This window comes from Erythrolamprus reginae, chromosome 1 (genome assembly GCF_031021105.1).
Source record: "Erythrolamprus reginae isolate rEryReg1 chromosome 1, rEryReg1.hap1, whole genome shotgun sequence".
NCBI classification, from domain to species: domain Eukaryota; kingdom Metazoa; phylum Chordata; class Lepidosauria; order Squamata; family Dipsadidae; genus Erythrolamprus; species Erythrolamprus reginae.
In genome coordinates this window covers 133688814-133713525 of record NC_091950.1, presented here as the reverse complement: position 1 = coordinate 133713525, position 24712 = coordinate 133688814, and the positions used below count along the sequence as shown (strand labels likewise).

At 39.9% G+C, this 24712-nt stretch overlaps 1 protein-coding gene across 1 annotated transcript in view; it reads right to left on the bottom strand.

Annotated features, from left to right (window-relative positions):
* PIDD1 (p53-induced death domain protein 1) overlaps positions 1 to 24220 on the bottom strand; it is a 37442-nt gene extending 13222 nt beyond the window's left edge. Inside the window, exons 1-10 of the mRNA XM_070765350.1 lie at positions 23973 to 24220; positions 21624 to 21976; positions 17329 to 17742; positions 15783 to 15986; positions 11703 to 11757; positions 9991 to 10192; positions 6689 to 6805; positions 5240 to 5419; positions 2494 to 2641; positions 1983 to 2118 (exon numbers count right to left, since the gene is read on the bottom strand). Of these exons, the coding sequence (XP_070621451.1) occupies positions 1983 to 2118; positions 2494 to 2641; positions 5240 to 5419; positions 6689 to 6805; positions 9991 to 10192; positions 11703 to 11757; positions 15783 to 15986; positions 17329 to 17742; positions 21624 to 21888 (1721 nt within the window). The 5' untranslated portion in view covers positions 21889 to 21976; positions 23973 to 24220. The remainder of the gene's footprint in view (positions 1 to 1982; positions 2119 to 2493; positions 2642 to 5239; positions 5420 to 6688; positions 6806 to 9990; positions 10193 to 11702; positions 11758 to 15782; positions 15987 to 17328; positions 17743 to 21623; positions 21977 to 23972) is intronic.
* Between the last annotated feature and the right edge of the window lie 492 nt (positions 24221 to 24712).

Genomic DNA, 24712 nt, shown 5'->3' with positions numbered 1-24712 from the left:
GAAATCCTTTTGAGCCCCATGGATGCACACTGAATGATTCTCTCCATCAGAGCTAAGTCAGAGAAAGCCAGCTGCTATGAAGAAGCCATGTGAAGCCTTGCTCCCTAGGTTGATCCAGAAAAACGTGCTGCAGGAAGAACAACAAATATGCAGCAGGTATTCTAATCTACATCTTAAACATGTACGGTACACATACACCATAACCTATGTGCGTAAAGTAACCTCCCCAAAAAATATCTAAATTTCCAATATGAAAAATCTTTGTATTATATTGAGCTCTGGCCTCTGCTTAGAAACTGCAGATAATGAGGCTATGCATAAGGAAGGCACTCTGTATCTCTGGGTTGCTTGGTGTCCACTTCCTGAATTTTAAAGCATTCTAAAGAAGGAAAGCAACCTCAGCAAAATGTGGGAACAGCTTTTTTCCTATCTGTTCTGTCGGTCTCTCTGGTAGAATCCTCCCAAAAATGCACAGGTACAAATTTCAGACACACACACATTTGAAAATTCCAAAACAATGTTCTTTATAATGAAAATTCACTTAAACCAAGGCCTCTTTTGGTATAGCAAAGAGCACTCATCTCCAAACAAACTGGTAATTTGTACAAATCCCTTATCAGTTCTGTGATACTTAGCTTGCAGCTGTGAAGCAATTCACAGTCCTTCTTCTTTCACAAAGTGAAACACACTTTGCTCTGGTTTAGTTTCAAAGCGGGGGAAAATCAGCACCCAAAAAGTCAAAGTCAGTAAAGTAGGCACGAAACACAACGATCAGATAATCCTCCACAGTGGCCAAACCCACAGACTGCTATTTATAGCAGCCTCCCTAATTACCACAGCCCCACCCAACCACAGCTGGCCTCATTTTCTTTGATAATAATCTCTCAGTCTTTGTTGCCTATGCATCGCTCTCCGCATGCGTGGCTGTATCATTAACTCTTGTTCTGAATCCAAGGAGGAGCTAGATAATTGATCTCCTTCTGAGCTGTCTGCCACACTCTCCTCCTCCCTGTCACTCATGTCTTCTTGGTCAGAGGAGCCTTCATCAGCAGATTCCACCGGGGGCAAAACAGGCCTGCAGCATGTGGATGTCTCCCCCACATCCACAGTCCTTGGGGCAGGAGCAGGGCCAGAGCTAACCACAACACTATCACTTAACAGAGTAACAGAATTGGAAGGGACCTTGGAGATCTTCTACTCCAACCCCCTGCTCATGTAGGAGATTCTAGTCTATACCATGTCAGACAAATGGCTATCTAAGTTGTTTTGCAAAACAACTGTGTAAGCAGGGCTTCAGCCCTTATGGCCAAATAAAATGCTCCAAATGCATATAAATTCTGTTGTAAATATAACAGAAAGGCCAATTGAGAATATTTGCTGCTTACCAGAGGAAAAAAAAACCATTGGCCCAAATGATCCCTAGCCACAGAGTCCACAACCACTTAAGTGCTACTGAGGTTAAGATTGTGACCGCTGGCCCACCAGTGTTCCCTCTAATTTTTGGGGTGGGTGGGCGGAAAAGTATAGTGTCTGAGTGGCAGTCCCTTCAGGACTGGGCGGCACAGAAATAAACAATAAACAAATAAACAAATAAACAAACAAACAAATAAAAAACCCACCCTGTTTTGCCTCAGAGAATTTCAAAATACAATACTGTACTGTGTGTCTATAACAGTGAGCTCATAATAGGGCAACTCTATCAATAACAAAATGCCACTTAAATAGTTGAGCTAGTTTCAAACTAGATTTTGATTTTCTTTCTCTCTTCCTTACTCCCATTCTTTTTCTTTCTCTTTTCCTTCCTCTCTTTTTTCTATCGGTTTCTCTCTCTTCCTCTCTTCCTCTCTTCCTCTCTCTCTCCTTCCCTCTCGCTCTTTCCCTCTCGGCTTCTGGGCAGGTTTGGAAAACTCTGAGTTGATGATGATTTTTAAGTGAGCGATTGCTCACTGCTCAGCTTAGAGGGAACTATGTGGCCCACTAACCAAGAGAAGTGTGTAACTTCAAATAAGGCATAGAGGTGGGTGAACTCCAGTATCACTTGATCCGTGATGTCAATCCAGTTCTGAGCATCCCAGTCACTGTGCAACAAATGTACTCTGGAACGATCCAAGGTTAGTCCTGAGGGGGGGAAAAAATGAAAAGATGTTGGCCATAAACTTAAAGCTTGAACTCTTTTCAGTTTATAATTGCATCAGAGGAGATGGAGGCTGGCTTATGTCACTGATGGGACAGATAACATTTGGAAAGGACTATGATAGTTTGACCGAATGTAAACAATGAATGTTCTGCAGGATAGAGCTGAACTGCCCTAAACTTTTGCAATGCCTAGCCTTAACAACCTAACCTAATTTCCTCAGCAGAAGATAAATGGTCTTGAAATTGCATATAACTATATTAAGGGAATTGAACTGCTCTCGAAATTCAGGGAGGTGCATATTTTAAAGAAATATTCTCATCCCATGAAAACATTTTTTTAAAAACTGGCAAACTAACCTGTGACACCAGGAGGCAGTGGAAGCTGAATTTTAACAGGCTGAAGAAAGTCCACAGTGGAACTTTGAGAGAGGCAGAGGAGAGGGCTGGCAATTGTTTCAGAATCACCAGTGATTTCTCTCAGGTCCATTGTTGATACAGGAAGCACCTGAAAAAATAAATAAGTAAGTAAAGAAGATAATCAGACTCATTCAAGACTGTGTGGGCTTCCATACACGAATAATCTCTCAGGACCTCTTCCCACAGCATAAAGTTGATTTTGAACATCAAGAGATTTACTGGAGAGGAAACTGATGTAATTTAAGGCAAGGGTCCCCAATTCCAGGTCCGTGGAGCAGCACTAATATGCAGCATACCAGAAACCGGACCATGTAAACAAGCGAAATCCCATCTGAGGGATGCAGGCAGCACATGAAACCATGCCCCCTTCGGTCCAAGGAAAAACCTCTTTCCACGGAATCTGTCTCTGTTGGGGGCCATTGGTTTAAGGCAGTGTATCCCAAACTTGGCAACTTGAAGATATCTGGACTTCAACTCCCAGAATTCCCCAGCCAGCATTCGCTGGCTGGGGAATTCTGGGAGTTGAAGTCCAAATATCTCCAAGTTGCCAAGGTTGGGAAACACTGGTTTAAGGGATGCCCTTGGGGGAAAAAAATAAACAGGAAGTCTCTTGGATTCTGGCCACATGTTCAGGCCTCAATTTGTTCCTTGTGAAGGCTCTGGGCTCAGCCTTTCCAGTTGTTAGTTCTGAAATCTGGCTCCGAGAAGTTAAGGCAGAGATAACTCAGCAATTCCTTGATTTTGTTGTAAATCCTGAATGTGCCTAATCTCCAGACAAGAAAATGCCTCTCAAGCAGAAAAAGGTTGTCTTGGTCAATTTCTTTTTCTCAATGGGAAGACGTAGTAGCCTTTGGGTTTGAATTTTTATGGAATTAAAATGAAGCACGGCTAGCATTTCTGACAGCCTATTCAGAAAATGAAACGATGTTCATTTTTAAAAAGCAACAGCAAATACTGCTCCACCAATATTCAAATTTTGCAAAAGGCCCAAACTGTTGTTCTACAAAAATGCATGCAAATAGTATGCTTTATTCTGAATGTGACACACACAAACAAACACACATTTTATGTAAGCTAATATTTTGTCTTAGAGATGAATGTCAAGAAGAATACACCTACAAAAAGATATTGACAAAATTGAACGGGTCCAAAGACGGGCTACAAGAATGGTGGAAGGTCTGAAGTATAAAACGTATCAGGAAAGACTTCATGAACTCAATCTGTATAGTCTGGAGGACAGAAGGAAAAGGGGGAACATGATCGAACCATTTAAATATGTTAAAGGGTTAAATAGGGTTCAGGAGGGAAGTGTTTTTAACAGGAAAGTGAACACAAGAACAAGGGGACACAATCTGAAGTTAGTTGGGGGAAAGATCAAAGGCAACAGGAGAAAGTATTATTTTACTGAAAGAGTAGTAGATCCTTGGAACAAACTTCCAGCAGACGTGGTTGGTAAATCCACAGTAACCGAATTTAAACATGCCTGGGATAAACATATATCCATTGTAAGATAAAATACAGGAAATAGTAAAAGGGCAGACTAGATGGACCATGGGGTCTTTTTCTGCCGTCAGTCTTCTATGTTTCTATGTTTCTATGAATATGCCTCAAGCAACAGAGTGGGAAGGAGAAGGTGGATGAGTTGGAGACTCTGAAACAATAGCAAGCACTGAGCAAGCACTTCAGGCACTTACTGTAAATCTGAACTTCATTTCCCTTCTGTCTATGCAGATCTAAAAACTAGATCTTTAAAAAAATTGAATACCACTTTTCTCATGTAGCAACATACTGTTCTCCATAAAGATATTAATAGTGAAAACTATATGCACAGAATTGCAGAGTGCGATCAGGCTCTGATTACACTGTTCCCTCGATTTTCGCGGGTTCGAAATTTGCGAAACGTCTATACCACGGTTTTTCAAAAATATTAATTAAAAAATACTTCGCGGGTCCCCCCCTATACCACGGTTTTTCCCGCCCGATGACGTCATATGTCATTGCCAAACTTTCGTCTGCCTTTAATAAATATTTTTAAAATAAATTTTAATAAGTAAACATAATATATATGTTTACTTATGAAAATTTATTTTAAAAATATTTATTAAAGGCCGATGAAAGTTTGGCAATGACATATGACATCATTGGGCAGTATGACATATGACGTCATCGGAGTAATAATCTAAATGGTTGCTAAGGGAATGGGAAATTGTAATTTAGGGATTTAAAGTGTTAAGGGAAGGCTTGGGATACTGTTCATAGCCAAAAATAGTGTATTTACTTCCGCATCTCTACTTCGCAGAAATTCAACTTTCGCGGGCGGTCTCGAAACGCATCCCCCGCGAAAATCGAGGGAACACTGTATTTGCATTCTCACTAGCTTTCCTGGCTGAAATTAAACAACAACCCTAATGAAGTTTTACAAACTAGAATCGTGGATTAATTAAAGGAAGGGGGGTTGGAAATTGAGGGCTGGCTACACAAGTCAACCATGAGATTAAGCAATTATTTCAAGACCTGTCTTTTAACTGTATGGCTTTAAACTCACATGATGCAAATTGTGTGACCTGAACCAGGTGATTTTTTAATCTTGTAAGGAAGGCAATTTTTTTTTTTACTGGAAGGCTGGATTACTGTGAGTCAATGTTTATCTGTACTTGTCGGTTTGGGTGGGTGGTTTCTTCCTTACCTGAAGCTTCACTGTCCTCATCTCCTCGGTCACACCAGGAGGAAAGGTCACTTTGATGTTGGGATCGACGGTTGAAAAGAGCAAGCCCCCTTCCTGACAGATTTTGCATTCATTTTCCACAAGACGTGAGATGGCCAAAAACCAGGAGAAGTGGGAGACACTGCAGCAAGCCGAATGCTTCTGTCCAAGAATGTGGAAGAATGAAGAGAACCTTCAGGAAATATGGAAGCACTTTAAAGATACAGACACCAACTCACTACTACAGTAGATTATAACCAGGGATGAAATCCAGCAAGTTCTCACAGTTCTGGAGAACTGGTAGCAGAAATTTTGGAAAACCAGCAAATAGCATCTCTGGCTGATCCCAGAGTAGGGTGTAAATGGAGATTTTGCAATATCCTATCCTCAGGAGTGGGGTGGGAATGGAGATTTTTTATTTATTTATTTATTTATTTATTCATTCATTCATTCATTCATTCATTTATTTATTCAATTTCTATGCCACCCTTCTCCTGAGACTTCTGCAGTATCCTTCCCTGGAGTGGGTTGGGGATGGAGATTTTGCAGTATCCTTCCCCTGTTATGCCCACCAAACCACACCACACCTACCAAGCCATACCCACAGAACCAGTAATTTTTTAAAAAATGATTTCACCACTGATTATAATTCAGGGCTTAATAGTGAAGTTGGACTAGCTCTAGCTTGCTGTTTTAGCAGAACTATTAAAATCTGGCTTTTGAAAATGACCTTAGAAGAATGCCTAACATACCCTGAGTTGTGTCTGATTTTCTTCTCAGTAGCCATGGTTTCTTTGTTAGTTATTGTGTCATTATTTTTCTTTTCTTTTCTTTTATCTTTTTTACTGTAAGAGGAAATGTAAGATGCTCAGTGACGTATAGGTCCTAGCAGGTAAGTAGAACGACAAAGGGCTCCTGCTTGATTTCCTCAATTTGGTGCTCTCAGGATGAATTGAATTACCTATCAGCTTTATATAATAAAAAACAGGACATCTGCCTCTCATCACATGAGGGGTTCATAATTGCTTCAAATAATTTATATCGGAACAAATCCACTGAAATATTGATGCACTGAATATTTCTTTAAATGCCAACCAAAGAGCTTGATAATTTCTAAACCACTGTTTTTCAACCTCAACAACTTTAAGAAGTGTGGGCTTCAACTCCCAGAATGTAATTCCCAGTGCACAAGACAGTCTATAGACTAGAATGCCACAGCTAAGGGAGTCCAGGATCCTTAATTCTTGGAGTTAAAGCTCACACGTCTTAAAGTTGCCGAGGTTGAGAAACGCTGTTCTAAACTATAAGAAATTGTTCATATCAGACAGAGTCAAGTCAAGTTCCCGCAAGAATTCAAATGAGGGCCCCTCATTTGACACAAGGAAGAAATGACAAGGAAAGGAAGGGGTATTACAACCATCTTCAACATACCTTGCCTTTCACTCTGGTTTTCAAATCGCTCCACCTCTGCCCATCAAAGGTTCGAATTATGAGCTCGCGGTCATTCAGGCTGTGAGGAGAAGCATAGGGCATCCAGATCCGCACCTCCTAGTGTGCCAAAATAGAAGAGAGGGTGTCCATAGGTTCAGCCCATCAGAGACAAACTTAGTCAAGCTTTGCAATATATGGAGCAAGAGAAAAGTCTCACTCCAGGGAGCAGAAAAGGGACTCTCATGACGCAATATGTTATGTTATGTTAATACGTACTATGCTATACTTGTTTGACAAATAAATAAATAAAATAAAAATAAAATATAGGAAATGGCATGTGATCATATGGAAGATAGCATACTACAGCATCAGAAGTGCAGTTGTCCACACATAAATGCTATAAATTCTCACAGACATGCTTCGAAAGGATTTACACCTCACACTAAATGAAAAAGAAAGGAATATCCTTTTCCACCCATGACTTGGCCTAGTTCGGCATGCTGCCTGCAAACAGCAACATTCACAATCTCTCAAATTGATAGCACGTGTACAATGATGTTATCACACAAAGGCTGTCATTATATATTTGCATCCTAGTTATGGCATGCGTGATGTTCAATTGTGCAAGTTATCATTTTGCCCTCTGCTCCTTCACATGGATGCCTGTGCAACGAAGATAGATGGGCAACACCACCTGCTCAGTGTATATCACAGCCTGACATGAAATGTCACTGCCAAGGTTTAGGGAAGCAGCAAAGCAAAGCAACAGAGATATTTAACAGGCTGATATTCATTTTAGACCATTTGCTAGATGTTCTAGGGATATGATAGCATCTTGTAACTTAGAATACTTTTTGGAACTCCCGGTAATTTCATAATGTTTTGTTTGCAAATAGGCATCCACGTGCTTAATCATTCCAGTTTTTCAACCAGTGTGCCGCGGCACACTAGTGTGCTGCAAGTCATGGTCAGGTGTGCTGCGAAGAAGGAAGCTCACGTTCCAGTCACGCAACTTTTTGCTAAGGGCGCAAAGAGTAAAAAGTTGTGAGACCGGAAACTGAGCTTCCTTCTTCGCGCCTTCCAAGTTTTCCGGCAGCTGCAGCGCCCCGCCCGTCTAGAGCTTCCCTGGCGGCAGTGGCAGGTGAGCTTTGGGGCCCGGCGGGACAGCATCGGCAGCAGGCAGTGTCTGAGAGTGGTCGGCAACAGCGTACACCATGCCAGCAACAGCGGCATCAGCCAGTAGCCGCGGAGTAGCAGCAGGGTGGTCAGCTACAAGCGGGAGCTCCAGGGCGGAAGCACCGGCGGTGGCGGTTGGACATGTTGCTGGACACCATACATGCTGGCACTGCGGAGCCGGCACTGGCTCGCTAGCTGGGCCAAGACAGAGGTGCCAACCCCACGCCCATGCCCAGCACAGTGCTAGCATGTATGGCGGCCAGCCGCCGCCGCCGGTGTCTCCGCCCTGGAGCTCCCACTTACAGCCGACTGCCCTGCCACGGCCCCGCGGCTACTGCCTGATGCCGCTGTTGCCAGCGTGGTGTAAGAGAGAAAGAGAGAGAGAGAAAGAGAGAGATAGCAAGAGAGAGAGAGAGAAAGAGAGAGGGGGGAGGGAGAGAGAGAGAGAGAGAGAGAGAGAGAGAGAAAGCAAGAGAGACAAAGAAAGCAAGAGAGATAGAAAGAGAGAAAGAAAGCAAGAGAGAGAGAGAAAGGGAAAGAAAGCAAGAGAGAGAAAAAAGAAAGCAAAAGAGAGAGAGAAAAGGAGAGGAAGGGAAAGAGAGAGAGAGAAACGAGAGAAAAAAGGGGAGAAAAAAAGAGAAAGGAGAAAATGATTGAGGCAGAGAATGAGAGGAAAGAGAGAGAAACAAAAGAGAGAGAGGGAAGTGACTCTTGATTTAAAGCATATGATAAAAAGCACCCAAATAATAAGAGAGAAAAAAACGCCCAGCCCTCACCTGTTTTGGGAAATGGTTCAAGAGTGTGCGCGCACACACACACACACACAAGGGGGGGAGGAGACAGGGATGGGAAAAGAGAGGAGAGTGTCTTAGAGTGCCATTTTGTGTCATTTTGGTTGGTGGTGTGCCCCAGGATTTTGTAAATGTAAAAAATGTGCTGCGGCCCAAAAAAGGTTGAAAATCACTGCCATAGAGAAGAAAATAATTCAAAGAATTCTTTATTGGCCAAGTGTGATTGGACACACAAGGAATTTGTCTTTGGTGCACATGCTCTCAGTGTACATAAAAGAAAAACTAGTAGTAATAGTAGCGCAGAGTTGGTAAATTGTTTAACAGTTTTGAGGGAATTATTTGTTTGGCAGAGTGATGGCGTTCGGGAAAAACTGTTCTTGTATCTAGTTGTCTTGATCTGCAGTGCTCTGTATACCTAAAAGAAAGATGGCCTCATGCAAGGTTAAAATAAATATATTTTAGTGGATTTTCTAAAATGGGAGAAGCCAAGTTTCATCTCTGTCCTAAACAAGTCTCTCTGAATTAGGAAACAATTTCTTCTCTTACTACAATTCACTTTTGCATAACTAATGGAGAATTACTGGGACACGTGAACAAGGCCCATACTTATTCAACAACTTTCTTCCCTTAATTTCCTAAATTCCAGGTCTCTAATCTGGATTAGTGTCTGTGTGGTGGTGGTGATGGAAAGCTATATTATCGTAAATCCAAAATTCAGTCTAAACCTTTAGTAAGAAGCCATCAAATAATCCAACTCATTAGCCTATTTAACAAGCAACTAATCCACCACGTTTTGCAACAACCTAATGGAAATATTTAGTAAGAAGCCATCAAATAATCCAACTCATTAGCCTATTTAACAAGCAACTAATCCACCACGTTTTGCAACAACCTAATGGAAATAAAGGAAGTACAGGCACTTAGAACACAATCTGTTTCTCTGTCAAATAAAAAGTTATCAAAAGTAGGGTTGAGCTTGAAAATGACTAAATCCAACCAGGGGTCCTGAAGAAGAAAAATCATTCTAGAAGGAGAGGAAGATGGGCAATAGCTCAAAATGCTGCTAATTGTTTCAAGTGGAGTTTAGATATGCAGCCTATTCTCCTCTTCCTAGTGCAGATGTATTGACTCAATCAAAGGGAACAGCAGAATCACATTCAGAGAAGGCAAAAATTACTTAATCACATAGAAGAAAGCAACAGTTGTAAAGACTTTGGAAAGAATTCCAGAATTGGGCTCTGCATGTTTTCTCCTTCTGGTTCATATTAGTTTGCAATTTGCAAACCAACATGAACAAGAGCATTTGCAAGGTTCTAGCTTAACCTCTGTGCTTACCTGCTGGAAATGTATCCCATGGGGCTGCAGTTCCAAGACTTCACTTAGCAGGATGTCATGGTGCTTCAGCTTCACCCAATGAGGGTCAGGGAGGTGTTTCTGGAAGTGAATAGTTACTAGAGTAGTTGTAGCACCTTGTGGGAAATGGAATTGAATGCCGCAATCCAAAAAGACGTGGCAGCCTTCAGGAGTCACACTAAAGCTTTGGAAATGCAAAAATAAACAAAATGTCTTTATCATCTCTGTTCTTGCTGAGATGGAAGAGCTAAAATAAAGTAAAAAAATAATTATAAATTGGATCACAACTCCCATAAATCACAACAGTGCTTCACAATTGGTTGTGGATTATAGGGTGCTGGAGTCCAACCTGTTTTCTTTGCTTCATCTTGAATTTAGGGGTGCGCGGGTTAAGGCTATGGGCTAAACAGGGGTGGACCACTTTTTGGTTACCATAATTTTGAGGGAGGTTAGAGGAGTTGGACTTGTGGGGATTAATTGTTTTAACTGTTACAATGTCTCTAAAACCTTACTCAATATATCATTATCCTGAGAAGATATATTCTTGGTCAGCGTTGTTGTTTTTCTGTCTGTTTAGTTTGAAACCTGTCAAAGCCCCAAATTCATTCAATTTCCTCATCGTAGTCTATATTATTTTTGGGATCCTGTACAATTAAAACCAGATCATCAGCAAAGGTCCACAATTTATAAGTTTCTTTCTTAATACTTATACCCCTTATTTTATCATTTGGTTTAATAATTCTATTCAGGTCTTCCAAAATCAAGATAAACAACAGAGGAGACAAAGGACATCCTTGTCTTGTATTAAGTTTGTAACAATTTTTGCATTCTGAGACCTATACTGTAGATCATTTTAATTCCTTGGATAAAGTTCACTCCAAAGTTCCAACACCCTAAACATAAAGGCCCATAAAACTGTCAGCCTTGGACAAAATGTGACTATGTCTCTATTAAGACTTACCTTACAGATTCCCCATTCTTTTGACGTGGGAAACTGTGTTGCCTGTTCCTACAATCATGATCAAAGAATTCACCAAGATTGCTGATGAGTGCTAGTTATCATTTCTTTCTCCCCAGATCTTCAGGAAATACACATAGCTTTCTGGACGACCAACCATAATAAATAAAACCACACTCACTCACATACACCCACACAATCTCTCTCTATGCTTCGTGTATAAGCTGAGATGACAAATAAGATGACATACTTTTACACCGTCGTCAGATGTTCCTACTCTTCCTTCCCACATGAATGCAAGTTCTAAGTGTGAGGAGACTCTGCCAGGCAGCTAATATTGTGGAAGTTGCCAATGGATGCCACTTTGTAATCTATGCCTAGTTTTGCTGCAACTATTAGTAGTTATAATGCAACTCTTTAGCCTTCAAAAGCAAAATCTGGTTCATTTGAATGAGCTGAAATTTTAAACACCGAGAAAATCATATTTGAATGAAATGAGACTGGTGAGAAAAACCTTGGGTACAATACGGATGCTATCAAGGGTATCTTTGGAAGGAAGTGATATCACACGCGGCTTAAATAACAAGACTATAATGTCACGGCTTAAATAACAAGACTATAATTTGCATTATTTGTTACGTTATTATGACTTGTGTTGGATGCCTACGTATGCTAAATCGGTGGGGAGATAGGAGGACACCTGAGCAAGATATCAACTAAACATCACATGAAATACCTGTCTTCATCAGCTGTAAGATACACTCTCTGCAATTCTTTTGAACTAGAGTCATCTGCAAGAAAACAAAAGGACTTCCTTCAGTTTGTGGTTGAGAAAAAGAATATAATCTAGAAAAACCTGTCCATGTCCTAACCCAGTGGTTTCCAATCTTTTTTGGCCATGCCCCACCTAAGAATCTCTAAAATCCTTTAAAAAAAAAATTATTATTATTATTATTTTTAGAATCTCTAAAATCCTGATGTCTCCCGCTGTCATATATAATTCTTACTGTTCTATTCTTGCTTACTACTCTGCCTGCTGAACAGCGGTTTCATATTAGGGTACAATTTAGTCAGCTTCATTCTCAAGTCTCCTCATTCAGCGACATCCAGTCAATTACTTTTCTTCAGTAGCAAATCATTTACAGCACTAAAGCCTCATCTTTAGCCACATAGCTAAATATGAAGATGGGAATGGTAACAGCATTTTTCTTGAATTCTGTAGGTTGAATTTGGATATTTAGTTTCTGTCTCATCAGGAAGCCATGCCGTTGCTCCTTTTATATTGAATAAAGTTTTAAATGACTGGTCATTTTGCATTTCAGAGTGTTCTTCTGCAATGAAACATCAGATAGATCCACTAGCAATGGCTGCACTACCCATGTTTGATTATGTTTGATTGAATACCCATGAAAATCATTTTTTGTGTTTTTTAAATCAATTTTAATTGCAATTTTTTTGCCCTCCCCCCAACATATATATTTTATGAACAAAGTGTTTTCCAGATTGTTCTTACGTATCTTTTCATACACATAATCCATTTTATATCATTTCTCTGTTTTCCATTTCGGGCATAATATTGTCTTTAAATATTTCTTTATCTATACTTATTTTCTTCTTTAATACATAAGTAATATTACTAATTGCTCTAAATCCAATCTCTTACAATAACACCATTATTTCCGTCTTTACCCTTCGATTGATACTTTTTTGAGGGACGCTCCCCTCTGTCTATTCTTTTCATGCCACTGTAAATCCCAGTGAAATCATCAAACTGTTTTTTGCTTTCAGTCCCTTCTTCTTCAATGTTACTTTCTTGTACTTCATTTATATTCTCTTTTATCACTTTCTCTCCTATTTCCTGCTCTGCATATTCCAACAAAAGTTCTGACTCATTACATTTTAGTTTCACACGTATTTTTTTAACATCTCAAATAATTCTTCAACTCCATGTAATCAATTTAACAAGTTTTAAAAACTTTTTATATCACCTTTAATTAAAATTTAAAGTCCATATAATCTCTTTTAATTTTCAGATTCTAATGTCAAATTTGAATATTAGTCCAATTCACTCCAAGTCAATTGTCTTCCACAGTCATAAAAAAACTACGCCAACCAATATAGAAAAACAAATACTCCTTAAAAGTTCTCACAGTTCCCAAATTATCTTTTAGTAGTCAAGGTCAAATTATACAGCTGTATTGTCTCTCCTGTTTTCCTTCCAGTATTGCAATGTTCTCTTTCCACCAGCAGATAGCTCTCTCCATTCCACAATATTCTCAAACCAACTACTGTATTTGTCAAAACTGTCAAAAATACTTTAAATGCATATAAAAATGTTTTTCTCCAGATTCTTTCCTTTTGCTTCTTTTATTTTTAAATTTCTCCAAATTCAATTGTAAAAATAATAATCTTCTTCTGCTTTAGTGTTTTAGTCTCCATTTTGTCCTTCTCATTTCATGGAATTTCCCGATTGCCAACTAGCCGCTAATTTCAACTCCGGGACAACTTTTAATATCCAAATTTGAAATTTTATTTTACCTGTGAGTTGGCCAATCATTCACCCGGTTCCAACAATCCGTTCAGACACTGCTCCTGCACAAAAACTTAGTCTGATTGCTCCAGTTTCATAGTTGTCATTTTGAAATGTCCGCAGCCCCTGTCGTTAGTCCAAAGAGCTGTCTCTGACCTGTCAAGGAACTTGCCTCTTCCTCTCGGTTGTCTGAGATGCCTCTCCTTCTTCACCGTCCCTACAAGACAGTTCCGGTCTGCAGACCATCCCCTCACCAACAATGGTTCATCAGTCTGGATTTTTGTGGATCTCATTGGAGCCCCCTATTTTCCAGCTAGTCTCACCACAACGCTTTCGGTGTCTCTCAGAAAATCAATTTTAAATAAGAAAATCTTTCTTTCAAATCAGAGGCCAATATTTTCAGATGATCCCACAGTGACATGCATAGCAGTCACCTCACATTATTTTAGTCAATGAAGCATGTCCAAAATTTTGTCAGAAGTATGTTTATGACATACCTAAGTCTATAAATGTAATGAAGCCAAATATCTTCGCATTTGCACCAAAGAGTTTTATTGTTCCTTGAAGTTGTTTATTGAACATATTCAGTTTTCAAAGATTTCTGCTAAATAACTCTCAAATGCTTTACCATCAATGGTTAGCAGGTGCTTCATTTCAGGCTTGTCACTTTAAAAAGTCACTAAGAACCTCAAATAGTTCCATGAATCTTTTCAAACAATTTGAGAGCCACTTTACCTAAGGGTGAAGTATAAATCTCACATGGTCTGCATTTTTATTTTCACAAAATTGCTTGAAGAAATGCTCACATTTGGCATTAGCTTTGATAGCATTGACACATTAATCTTACATAGCTTCTACTCCAAAAACATTAAACTAGAATGCGCAGAAGCAAAAACTCTCGGAAATGGGCAAACAAGTACCCGCTTGCCACTGCCCGCTGCCATTCCCCCCCCCCCCCCCGCTCGCTTGCCGCACTGCCTCTTGCTATTGGGGCGAACAGCAGCAGCACAGGAGGTGGGTGGAGCCGGTGTGAAAAGCAAGCAAGGGGCGAACGGCGGGGGAAGGCAATGCTTGCGGTGGGGCAGGGCAGGCGTAGGTCCGGGGAAATGGCGGTGGCACATGCACATGTGTGCACGCCCGGCATCGCCACCGTTGCTAGCCTACGCGCTACATGGCTGCCATTAGAACGGCGTTCCCCACCATTGAGGGTGGGGCCCACCAGTGGCATTGGTCCCAACCACTGTCCTAACTTCTCTTTACTGTTGTGGAAAAACATCAGGAGAAAGTTTCATGTGAGTCACTTGGAGCTCCCTAAAGGAAGGAAGAACTGAGTAAAGAAATTATAATAAGAATGTTATGACCTGATGCCTGTGACACAACTTTTTTTATAAGCATAGCTGCATCTGAGATGTAAAAAGGAGTCACATGAAACAGGATCTTTTCTATAGTAGTTATCCAACTGAACATATCCTCAACTATTGCAAAAATCTTCTGACATATTATAAATGACATGCTATTATTTCCAAACATTTCAAAAACCTTTAGACTTTTAATTTGAAAAAATTAAAGTAGTTCATGTATTTTGGCTTCAGCAGAGTTATTTTGCCCTGTGGAAAAAAAAATCTGTTGCTTTTCAGCCACAGGGTGTTTAATTTTTTAATTTTAATTAATTGTTTTCCATTTGTTATAATTGTTTTCCACTTTCTTGTTTGTTTGCTTTTTAAATTTCTGTTTAAAGGAATTATGGATTATAGTAAGTTTTATTTTAAGGGCTGTCAATCTTCCAAATAGTTATTTCTGACTAGGCAACTGCAAAAAAATGGAACAAATAACTAATACCAAGAAATTCAGGTCCCCTTCCCCCTCCAATTATGCCTCCCTAGTGTATATATTTTTTGGTATCATTTTTTTTTATTTTTTCTCCACCTTAAGAAACATACATACATAACAACACATATACCTTCAATGACTAACAATATGTTTATAAGATCTCTTACATGAAAATTAATAAAACATCCTAAATCACATTTCAAATCATCACTAATTATTCCGTCTGTCTAAAAGAAAGTATATATTTTATATCAAGAATGACCATGTCTTCAGTTTGGGAATTGCATTTAACAACAACAACAACAATAGCAACAGCAGCAGCAGCAACAACAACAACAAAAGAGAACACCCTATTCTGTGGCAGCCAAAATAGTTGATCAGACGGTCTCATCTCCCCAGGATAAGAGGAGAGAACAGCTGTTTAGGTAGGCAAATCAAGCAGAAAAAAGCAATTACCTGACTGCAGAGGCACCTCCAGTTCTCCTAGGGGATTGCCCTTTAGATGCACAAAAGGAAAGTTCTGAATCTCTGGAGGGATGCTTCGAAGCCTATTATTCTGCAGATCAAGTCTGGACAAGTGAGGTAGGCAGGCAAGGGAGGCAGGAACAGTTGTCAAAAGATTGCTGTGAAGATGGAGCTGCTGCAGAGACTGTAAATTGGCTGCAGATTAAAAATTGAAAGAAAGCCTGGACATGGTAAAATCAAATAAATACATATATTCACATACCTCTCTTAACCTCTGCAAATTACAAATCCCTTTAGAAAACACCAGGGGTCTTATGCGAATCCATCCCAATCTAGTTGTTAAAGATACAAAACAGCCCACTAACCACTGTATATTTGATTTCTTAGCCTTACAGTACATTTGCACTGCCACACCAATTATAAAGAACTATTGCCAGCACTTGTGATATTATGTAGTTCGGTTAATGAAACATCTGCAAGCTCAGAGAGTACCAAGGACCCCTCATTTCAACCCTGAGCTACAAATATTCTCCTTTATGGCATAAAGAACTATGCATGTAGACCAAAATGGATATACTGTATACTGTATTTTTCGGAGTATAAGACGCACTGGAGTATAAGACGCACCTAGATTTTAGAGGTGGAAAACAAGGAAAAAAGTATTCTGAACCAAATGGTGTAGTAATATATTATTTAAAATACCAGTGTAGCAGAATACTTTTTACAAACATGTAAACTTTTTACAAACTTGACAGCTTTAAGACTTGTGGACTTCAATTCCCAGAATTCCTCCTCCAGTCATGCTAGTTTAGGAATGGGAGTTGAAGTCCACAAGTCTTAAATTTGCCAGCTTTAAGACTAGTGGACTTCAACTCCCAGAATTCCTCCTTCAGTCATGCTAGATGGGGTAATCAGAAGACAAAAACAGCCCCGTTTTTATGAAAAACTGACCATTCTTCACCTGTTTTTTCACAAAAATTGGGTGGGCAAAGAGTCTGGTGAGCCTGCAGGGAGCTCCTGGGTGCTGGGGGATGGCAAAAATGTCATTTTTGTGAAAAATGGGCCTTTTTTGCCTGTTGTTGTTGTTGTTTTGCAAAAATGGGGCCATTTTTTCCATCCCCCAACACCCAGGAGCTCTCTGCAAGCTTCCTAGACCCTCTGTCCAAAAATGGGACAGAGGGGCCAGGACTTCGGGACAGCCAAAAATGGCTGCATTTGGTGTATAAGACGCATCAACATTTCCACCCTCTTTTAGGTGGGGAAAAGGTGTATCTTATACTCCAAAAAATATAGTACCCATACAAGGAACATCTAATTAATGGTGTAAAGGAAATTAGGTTTAACTTGTTATATATTCATATAGTTGGTTGCAAAGATGCAATAAACAGATTATTATTATTATTTTAATCCCAGCTTTCTGCCTACAAGGTGAAGCTTCTCAGCTTCCTCAGTCAGTGTTTTTTGATAACCTGGGGTCCTACTTATTCCAAGGAAGTGGAATAGGCAATCCATATCCTTTAATTTGTGAACGGCTTACCAAGAGTCCTGGGAATTCTTGTTAATTCATTTCCAGAGAGATCAAGTTCAGTGCAGCTGTGCAAGTTCCCAATCTCTTCGGGTAGTGATTCCAGTGCATTTTCGGAGAGGTTCAGGGTCTGCAATGCTGCCAGCTCCCCAAAGCTCTGTGGCAAACCTTTGAGCTGGTTCTTCATGGCAGAGAAAAAAGTCAGCTTGGCAAGCCGGCCAAAGTCCTCAGGTAGCCTTTGCAAGTTGTTGTGGTTGACTAAGAGAAACCTGAGGCAGGCCAGCTCAGTAATGCAGGGAGGTAAAATGGTGAAGCTGTTGAAGCCGAGATCTAGATGAGAAAGGCATTGCAGCTGCCCAAATTCTTGTGGCAAAGATGCTAGCAATCCTTTCTGATATGCACCAATGTCATCTCTGGAGTGTCCACCTGAAAGCAAGCAATAGTCAAAACAAAGAAGAGGTTTGTGTCACAAACAATAGACATTTAATATTACACATAACGACTGCGGCAAGAATAATTTATGCACAAGCTTGGAAACAGGAAACTATCCCAACAATGATTAATTTAATAGCTAAAATTTATGAAGTCGAAGAAATGACAAAACTCACATACAAATTATAGGACAAAGATATGGAGGATTTTGACAAAACTTTGGGCAGGTGGTATATCTGGATTGCGGAAAACAAAAGAAAAGAAAAGAAAAATGGGAATAACAATAAAATTATTTAAAATATTAAATTTAGAGAGAAAAACCCAATTGATATTAAGAGGAAATACTATTAATACAAAGCACTATTATACCATTGAGAAAATGAAACAAAAAAAATGGACATATTAACAGGAAAATTAACAAGATGTATGTATATGTAATAATAAATAAAGGGGAAATATTATCATAAATGAATGAGCTGCAAACCAATTACGGTACACCGCTATTGAGCAGGTGTCAATACTAAGCTATGATATCAAATAATCCATGTATAAAGCATGATGCTTTATTTTTTGTTGTATGTTATATGTATATGTCAAACGTATTGTTGTTCTGTTTTTTCTTCGTTTTCTTTCTTTTTTTAATGTATATATTGAATAAAGTATTTTTTTTAAAAAAAGAAGAGGTTTATGTCACAGCAACTTCATAGAGACATTGTATTTACTTGAAATAATTTGCAGTATAAGAATGAAACTTTAAGAATGCACAGGAAGCTAAAGAACATTGAAGCATACAATAATATGATACAGTGATCCCCCGAGTTTTGCGATCTCGATCTTTGCGAAACGCTATATCGCGATTTTTCCACCCGATGACGTCACTCCCTTTCTCATCTTTCTTTCTCTCTCTCTTTCTCTATCTTGCTTCTTCCTCTCTCGCACTCTCTTCCTCCCTCTCTCATCTCTTTCTTTCCTTCTCTCTCTTTCTCTATCTCTCCCCCTCTTGCTCTCGAGCGGCAAGCGAGCAGCCGGGCGGGCAGGTGAACGGGCAAGCGGAGCGGCCGGGCGGGCGAACGGGCAAGCGGAGCGGCCGGGCGGGCGAACGGGCAAGCGGAGCAGCCGGGCGGGCGGGTGAACGGGCAAGAGGCAAGCGATCTTGGGGTTTCCCCTTTGCCTGGGCGGCGGGAAGACCCAGGGAAGGTTCCTTCGGCCGCCCAACAGCTGATCTGCTCCGCAGCGCGGCAGCAGCGAGGAGCCGAAGATGGGGTTTCCCCGTTGCCCAGGCAACGGGGAAACCCCATCTTCGGCTCCTCGCTGCTGCCGCACTGCAGAGCAGATCAGCTGTTGGGCGGCCGAAGGAACCTTCCCTGGGTCTTCCCCGCCGCCCACACGCAAACTCCACCATCTGCGCATGTGCGGCCATGAAAAAAAGGGCGCGCATGCGCAGATGGTGTTTTTACTTCCGCACCGCTATATCGCGAAAAATCGAGTTTCGCGAGGGGTCTTGTACAACTATAACGAGTGAAGGTTGGAGAGGTTCTCCTGCTTCTTTCAGGGTATAAATGCTCCCGGTTTGCTCGTGCCTCTCAGTTGTTGGAGAGCCGGTTGCGAAGGGAACATGAGGCTTCACCCACCTGCCTGGATACTACCATTTGGGTTCTTTTACCCTCTGTGCATGCAGAGAGGGAAGGCGTTCCCTTCGCGTCCAGCTCTCCAACAACTGACAGGCAGGAGTGAACCAGGAACATTTACCCCTGGTATAGTGGTAATAAAAAGACCAAGACACAATTTCTATTGAGTTTGATTTTTGAGCTTTTTTATAATTAATTAGGCACGCTGGTTTCAAAAATGTAGTTTGTTTTCTTCTACCACGTCAAGTTTTTTCTCTACACCTTATATATATAGCATAATTAATTAGGCAACATGAGCATCAAATTGCATTTTTTACAGAGCCATCATGCTAACTTTCTGGAAAATCTTGGTGCAGTCAGTGACGAGCAGGGTGAGCGATTCCACCAAGATTTGAAGGCATGATATCAAGGTAGATGCGATATATGCAGTGATGGGCTCCTACGGGAACAGTCAGGAACGCAGTTCTGGTAGCAAAATTTGGAGCTCCACCCCAGAGCACCCAATTTGCATTGAAAGATGTTGAAACAAAATGCATAAGCCACGCCCACAGTGTGGTAGTAAAGATTTTGGTAGCCCATCACTAGATATACGTATGCCTCCTCAGAGAAGGGCGGCATACAAATCTAATTAGTAAATAAATATGATGGATGACCATTGTTGGAGCATCAAGCGAGAATGTTCAAACAATCCAGAAAAAGCTATAAGCGAATTTTTTTACCTTAATATGTATAATTATCGTTCGATAAAAAAACTACTATTTGCATGAACACTATTTAATTTGCAGTAACTCTAATAGACTTTGTATGAATATAATTATTCTTTATAAACAGTACATTTGGTAAGTTTTTACTTTCCTTTCCTTTATATGCCTAATTTATATGACTTTTGAGGGTATCTTGTAGCTTAATAAGTTGACGTGATAGACAAAAACTGTGGTTATTTTTGGATCCAGACACCAAAAGTTATTGGAAAACAAGTCACAGATTTAAGACAAGGGAATTGCTGTTCCCCAGTGTTATCCTTGAAAACCAGAAAGGGCATACATAACCATTGTTTGGACCTCTTGTTCCACTATCTCTTGAATAGCTCTCTAATGATATAAATTACTAAACTGGGAAGCTGCAGTTGAGAAGAGGGAGCTATTTGGTTTATATTCATCATTAACTCACTATTAATATATATATATATATGTTAATAATAACAATTATATTTCTAAGGAGTTATTTTTAGCTATTTACGTAACAGGCAAAATAATTAGGCTCAGATTCATACATATGACTAAGTTGTATGACACTGACTTTAATAGGGTATCACATTTGCAGATTTAACTTGTACATAATATATGCAGAAATAAGAGTGAAGTTCTCTGAATAGCCATTCAGAATTAAGATCTAATGGCTTTAATTTAGGGAAAATAGAATAAATATTCCAGACTTAATTTAATATTGAAATCTTTGCACAAATGAAAGAGAGAGGGGAATTAAGATACACTGTGCTTAAAGAACAGCATCAAACACCATCTACTGTGCTTTTACAAACATATATACCCTTCCACCTGCTGAGCAACATTACAAAAATATTGCTGGTTTTATGCAATGAAAGCTGTAAAAAGATGAAAGATGAGAAAAAATACATCTTCCGTAACAGTTTGGAAATTTTACACAGCTGTTAAAATGAGTTGACTATGCTGCCTGATTATGAAATCAGGATTCATATAAACTTTGGAAGGACAGGAATCAGCTCCAATGATTTTCGTATTTTTGCATGCTCTCAGTTGTGAAAACTTCTGTACTTCACAAGAATGCTACCACAAATTGCAATCTTCTATCATAGAACCCTCCTTCATTGCAGTGGTAATCCATGCCACATACATACATGCATAGATACATACATAGATACATAGATACATACATACATACATACATACATAAACAAACAAACAATAAATAAATAAATAAATAAAAATAAAGCAGAAAATGGGGAGGGGGCCTTTCCCCATTGAATAAAGACAAAGCTGCAAGGTTTCCCATCATTATTTGCAAGTAAGCCCCTTTTAAGGAGTGTGAACAATATCTAAGTAAAGGCAGATGCATCTTGCCACATACCTTTGTCAAGGAAACTGGTCCGATGCCATTCCTGGAAGCTACACGAAAATGAACCAACCCATCATGACAGAAGAAGGAACTTTGAAAGAGCACATTAGAAGCAGGCAGCTGGACAAAGTGACCATATAAATGTGCAATTACCTTTTAGCACAAGAGATTTCAAGCCCCTCAAAATAGGAAGGCTGCTCAGAGTGGAGGTGATAAGGTCCTCATTGCAGTTCAGCCTCAAGAACTCCACCTCTTCTACTTCTTCTCTCCTGGTCTCCAGCAACTTGAGGAACAAGCGGCAGCTCTCAGGATAGACGTCCAGGTTCAATCGGTTGCCAGCCAAATAGGAAATAGAAAATGCTTCAGCCCCCGAAGTGCCCTCCCCTGGAGGGTACCCGGGCTCTGGCAGCCCTGTCATCTTCTGGTTTTATATCATCACAAGCTATGCATGTTCTGACTTGCCAATGGTACTACAAATCATTAAAGATGGAAGAATGAGGCAGCCTCTGGGGAAAAGAGACGGGAAGAACATGAAAACAGTTTAGGAAATTATAGAACTCCTCAATTAGTCCGGTGAAGAAAAACCACAGAGATTGCACCTGAGCAAGATATCAGTGACAAGTCGTCTTCCAGGCATCCTTTTATTCAAGCACACATTTTCAAGTGATAATTGCTTTTACACTAAAATAAGGAATTTCTTGTGGGCAAGAAATGTTTGGATGCTTCAAGCTTCCAGTGCTTTACGTAATGCCTTTCTAATATAGTCACAAAGCCAAATTTTACATATAAATCTTACAAATACTCTTTTGACCAGATGAGGAACTGATAGGGCAATTAGTTGGAAGAAATGCTTTTTTAAAAGATTAGGTGCAGTTTTTCTCTTACTAGCATGATTTCTATTCCGATATGAAGCATATTTATTTATTTATTTTATTGGAATTATATGCCACCCCTCTCCGTGGATTCAAGGCGACTTACAACATTTCGATAAAAAATGGGCCCCTACGGGTACGGTCAGGTACGCAGAACTGGTAGAAAAATTTAGATCCCCCCCCCCCCTTTTCCCCTTGGCTCTGGGTATGTTTTTCCTATCACAGTAAATGAGGTTGAATGTGTATAATAAACCTCAGCTGTGCATGTGTGTTTGTGTGTACTTACATATATGGTTTATATAGCAGATAATGTATATTTTTGGGTGCCTGTGTGTAATATGTATGTACACATAGGGCATATATACATAGAATTAAATAGTATCCAGTGATCCCCCATTTTTCATGGAGGATGCATCCCAAGACCACCCGTGAAAAACGAATTTCCGTGAAGTAAGGGGCATGTATAAGTGCACTAGCATGCCTCCCACCCCCTGTCCTATTGTCTCTCTTATATCTCATATCTCATATCTACTATTCTTCTATTCTATTCTTCTTATACTACTCTCATAATATCCTTCTATTCTCTAATTGATATATTCTACTCCTAAATTTTCACTTCTATTCTTTCTCTAATATATTTTACTGGAGTATAACCTCTACTTATTTATTTATTTATTTTGTCCAATACACAACAACACACAAAAAAACCCTCTATAACCTTCATTGTGTGTTGTTGTGTATTGGACAAAATAAATAAATAAAAAATAGAAATAAATAAATAAGTAGAGGAAAGATATTTTTTAATGTATTTAACGAGTATTTGGACTTTTAAAACCCACCCTTTGCATTAAACAGTCATTCTATAATGTTTCTCAGCTGGAGCTACATGTGATATCCTACCAGTTTAGTTTGAATGTTCAGTAAATAGATAGGGAAATTGTATTTCTTTGAGGCGAGGAGAGGCCAGGTACCCTAACCCTAACCCTAACCCAAAGTCAAGTTGGCCACCTTTAAGCCAGTCACATGATCTTTAAGCCATCACCCCATCACATGCTCATCAAGCCACTCCCACCTGGTCACATGGCTGTCAATTTTGGCAGCCCTTCACTTATCTAGTTCAACCCCCTGCCCAAGCAGGTTCAATAATTCAATCACTTAGTCAGATTCAATCATTTAGTGTTATCCTTATACATCTCTAAAATACCTTTTTGCTCTTGTAAAATGCAAAAATGGGGGTGGAGGGGAACATACCCCAAGAGCTGCTAGCGTGAGCATTTTCAGCCGTTGGTTCTGGAATGGGCTCCGGTTTTGAGAAGGGAATTTCTATGGTGCCTTGCATAAATTCATGTTTATGTTTTTGATTGGTTTTACCTTAAGGCTAAGCAACTCGATTTTATTAACTTATTATGTCATTACATTCTGAGGAAAGGGAGGGAGGGGAACAGCGGGTGGGGGTGGGGAAGAAACCCTGCCACTTTGAAACAAGTTTGCAGGAAGCAGGCAGAAAGGTTGCCCGGGGAAAAAAAAGAGTTGCCCGGGCTATAACAGAAATTTCCATTCAGATTAGCAGTCTTTCCGATTGAACAGTCCCATTTCTCAATTCTTACTGGCAAATATGTATATATCTTACCCAGCAAGCTCTTTTTGTTGTTCTTTTGAGGTCATTTTGTCCCGCTGTTGCTTAAAAATAAGCCACGCTACTTCTGTGGAGGAAACTACGCGTTTTTAGAAGGCGGAACCGCTGCGATCGATCGTCTGACGTTTGCACAGAACTCAGACTCTTTTTCCCCCCTCAAGACTCGAGACTTTTTTTTTTGTTCGTTAATTAAAGGAAGAGCTGCTCCCGTTCCTTCCCTGCATTCACGAGTCTTCTCACCCTGGCAAACTAAGGGTTACTGCGTTTTAACGCAAAGAGGAAGGAAGCCGTTAAACTTGCACGCCTAGAATCTGGTTTAAGTGAATGCTACAATCACCTGCTTTTTGCCAACAAGATTTAGCTGGTGGGAGAATTGATGCCTTTGCTTTTTCCAGGCTCTGCAATGACGGGTTAATTATGTTGCGATTTGTGTCAGAGAGGATTTCAGATTTTATTATTGTTTAACTAAATCCCAAGGATTCCGGACACGTTAAAGAACGAAAATCATCAGAGGTAAAGAAGTCACTAAAATCATTGTCTCCTTAACATGATACATAATATGCACGCTGAACTTTTTGACTAAAACTATTTTCTCACTACTAGGAAATCTGATAGTTGTTGAAAATAAGCCATAAAACTATATGGAGCAGGGGTCTTCAACTTTGGCAGTTTTAAGCCTGGAGGACTTCAACTCCCAGAATTCCTCCAGCCAGCTTTGCTTAAGCTTTGCTGGC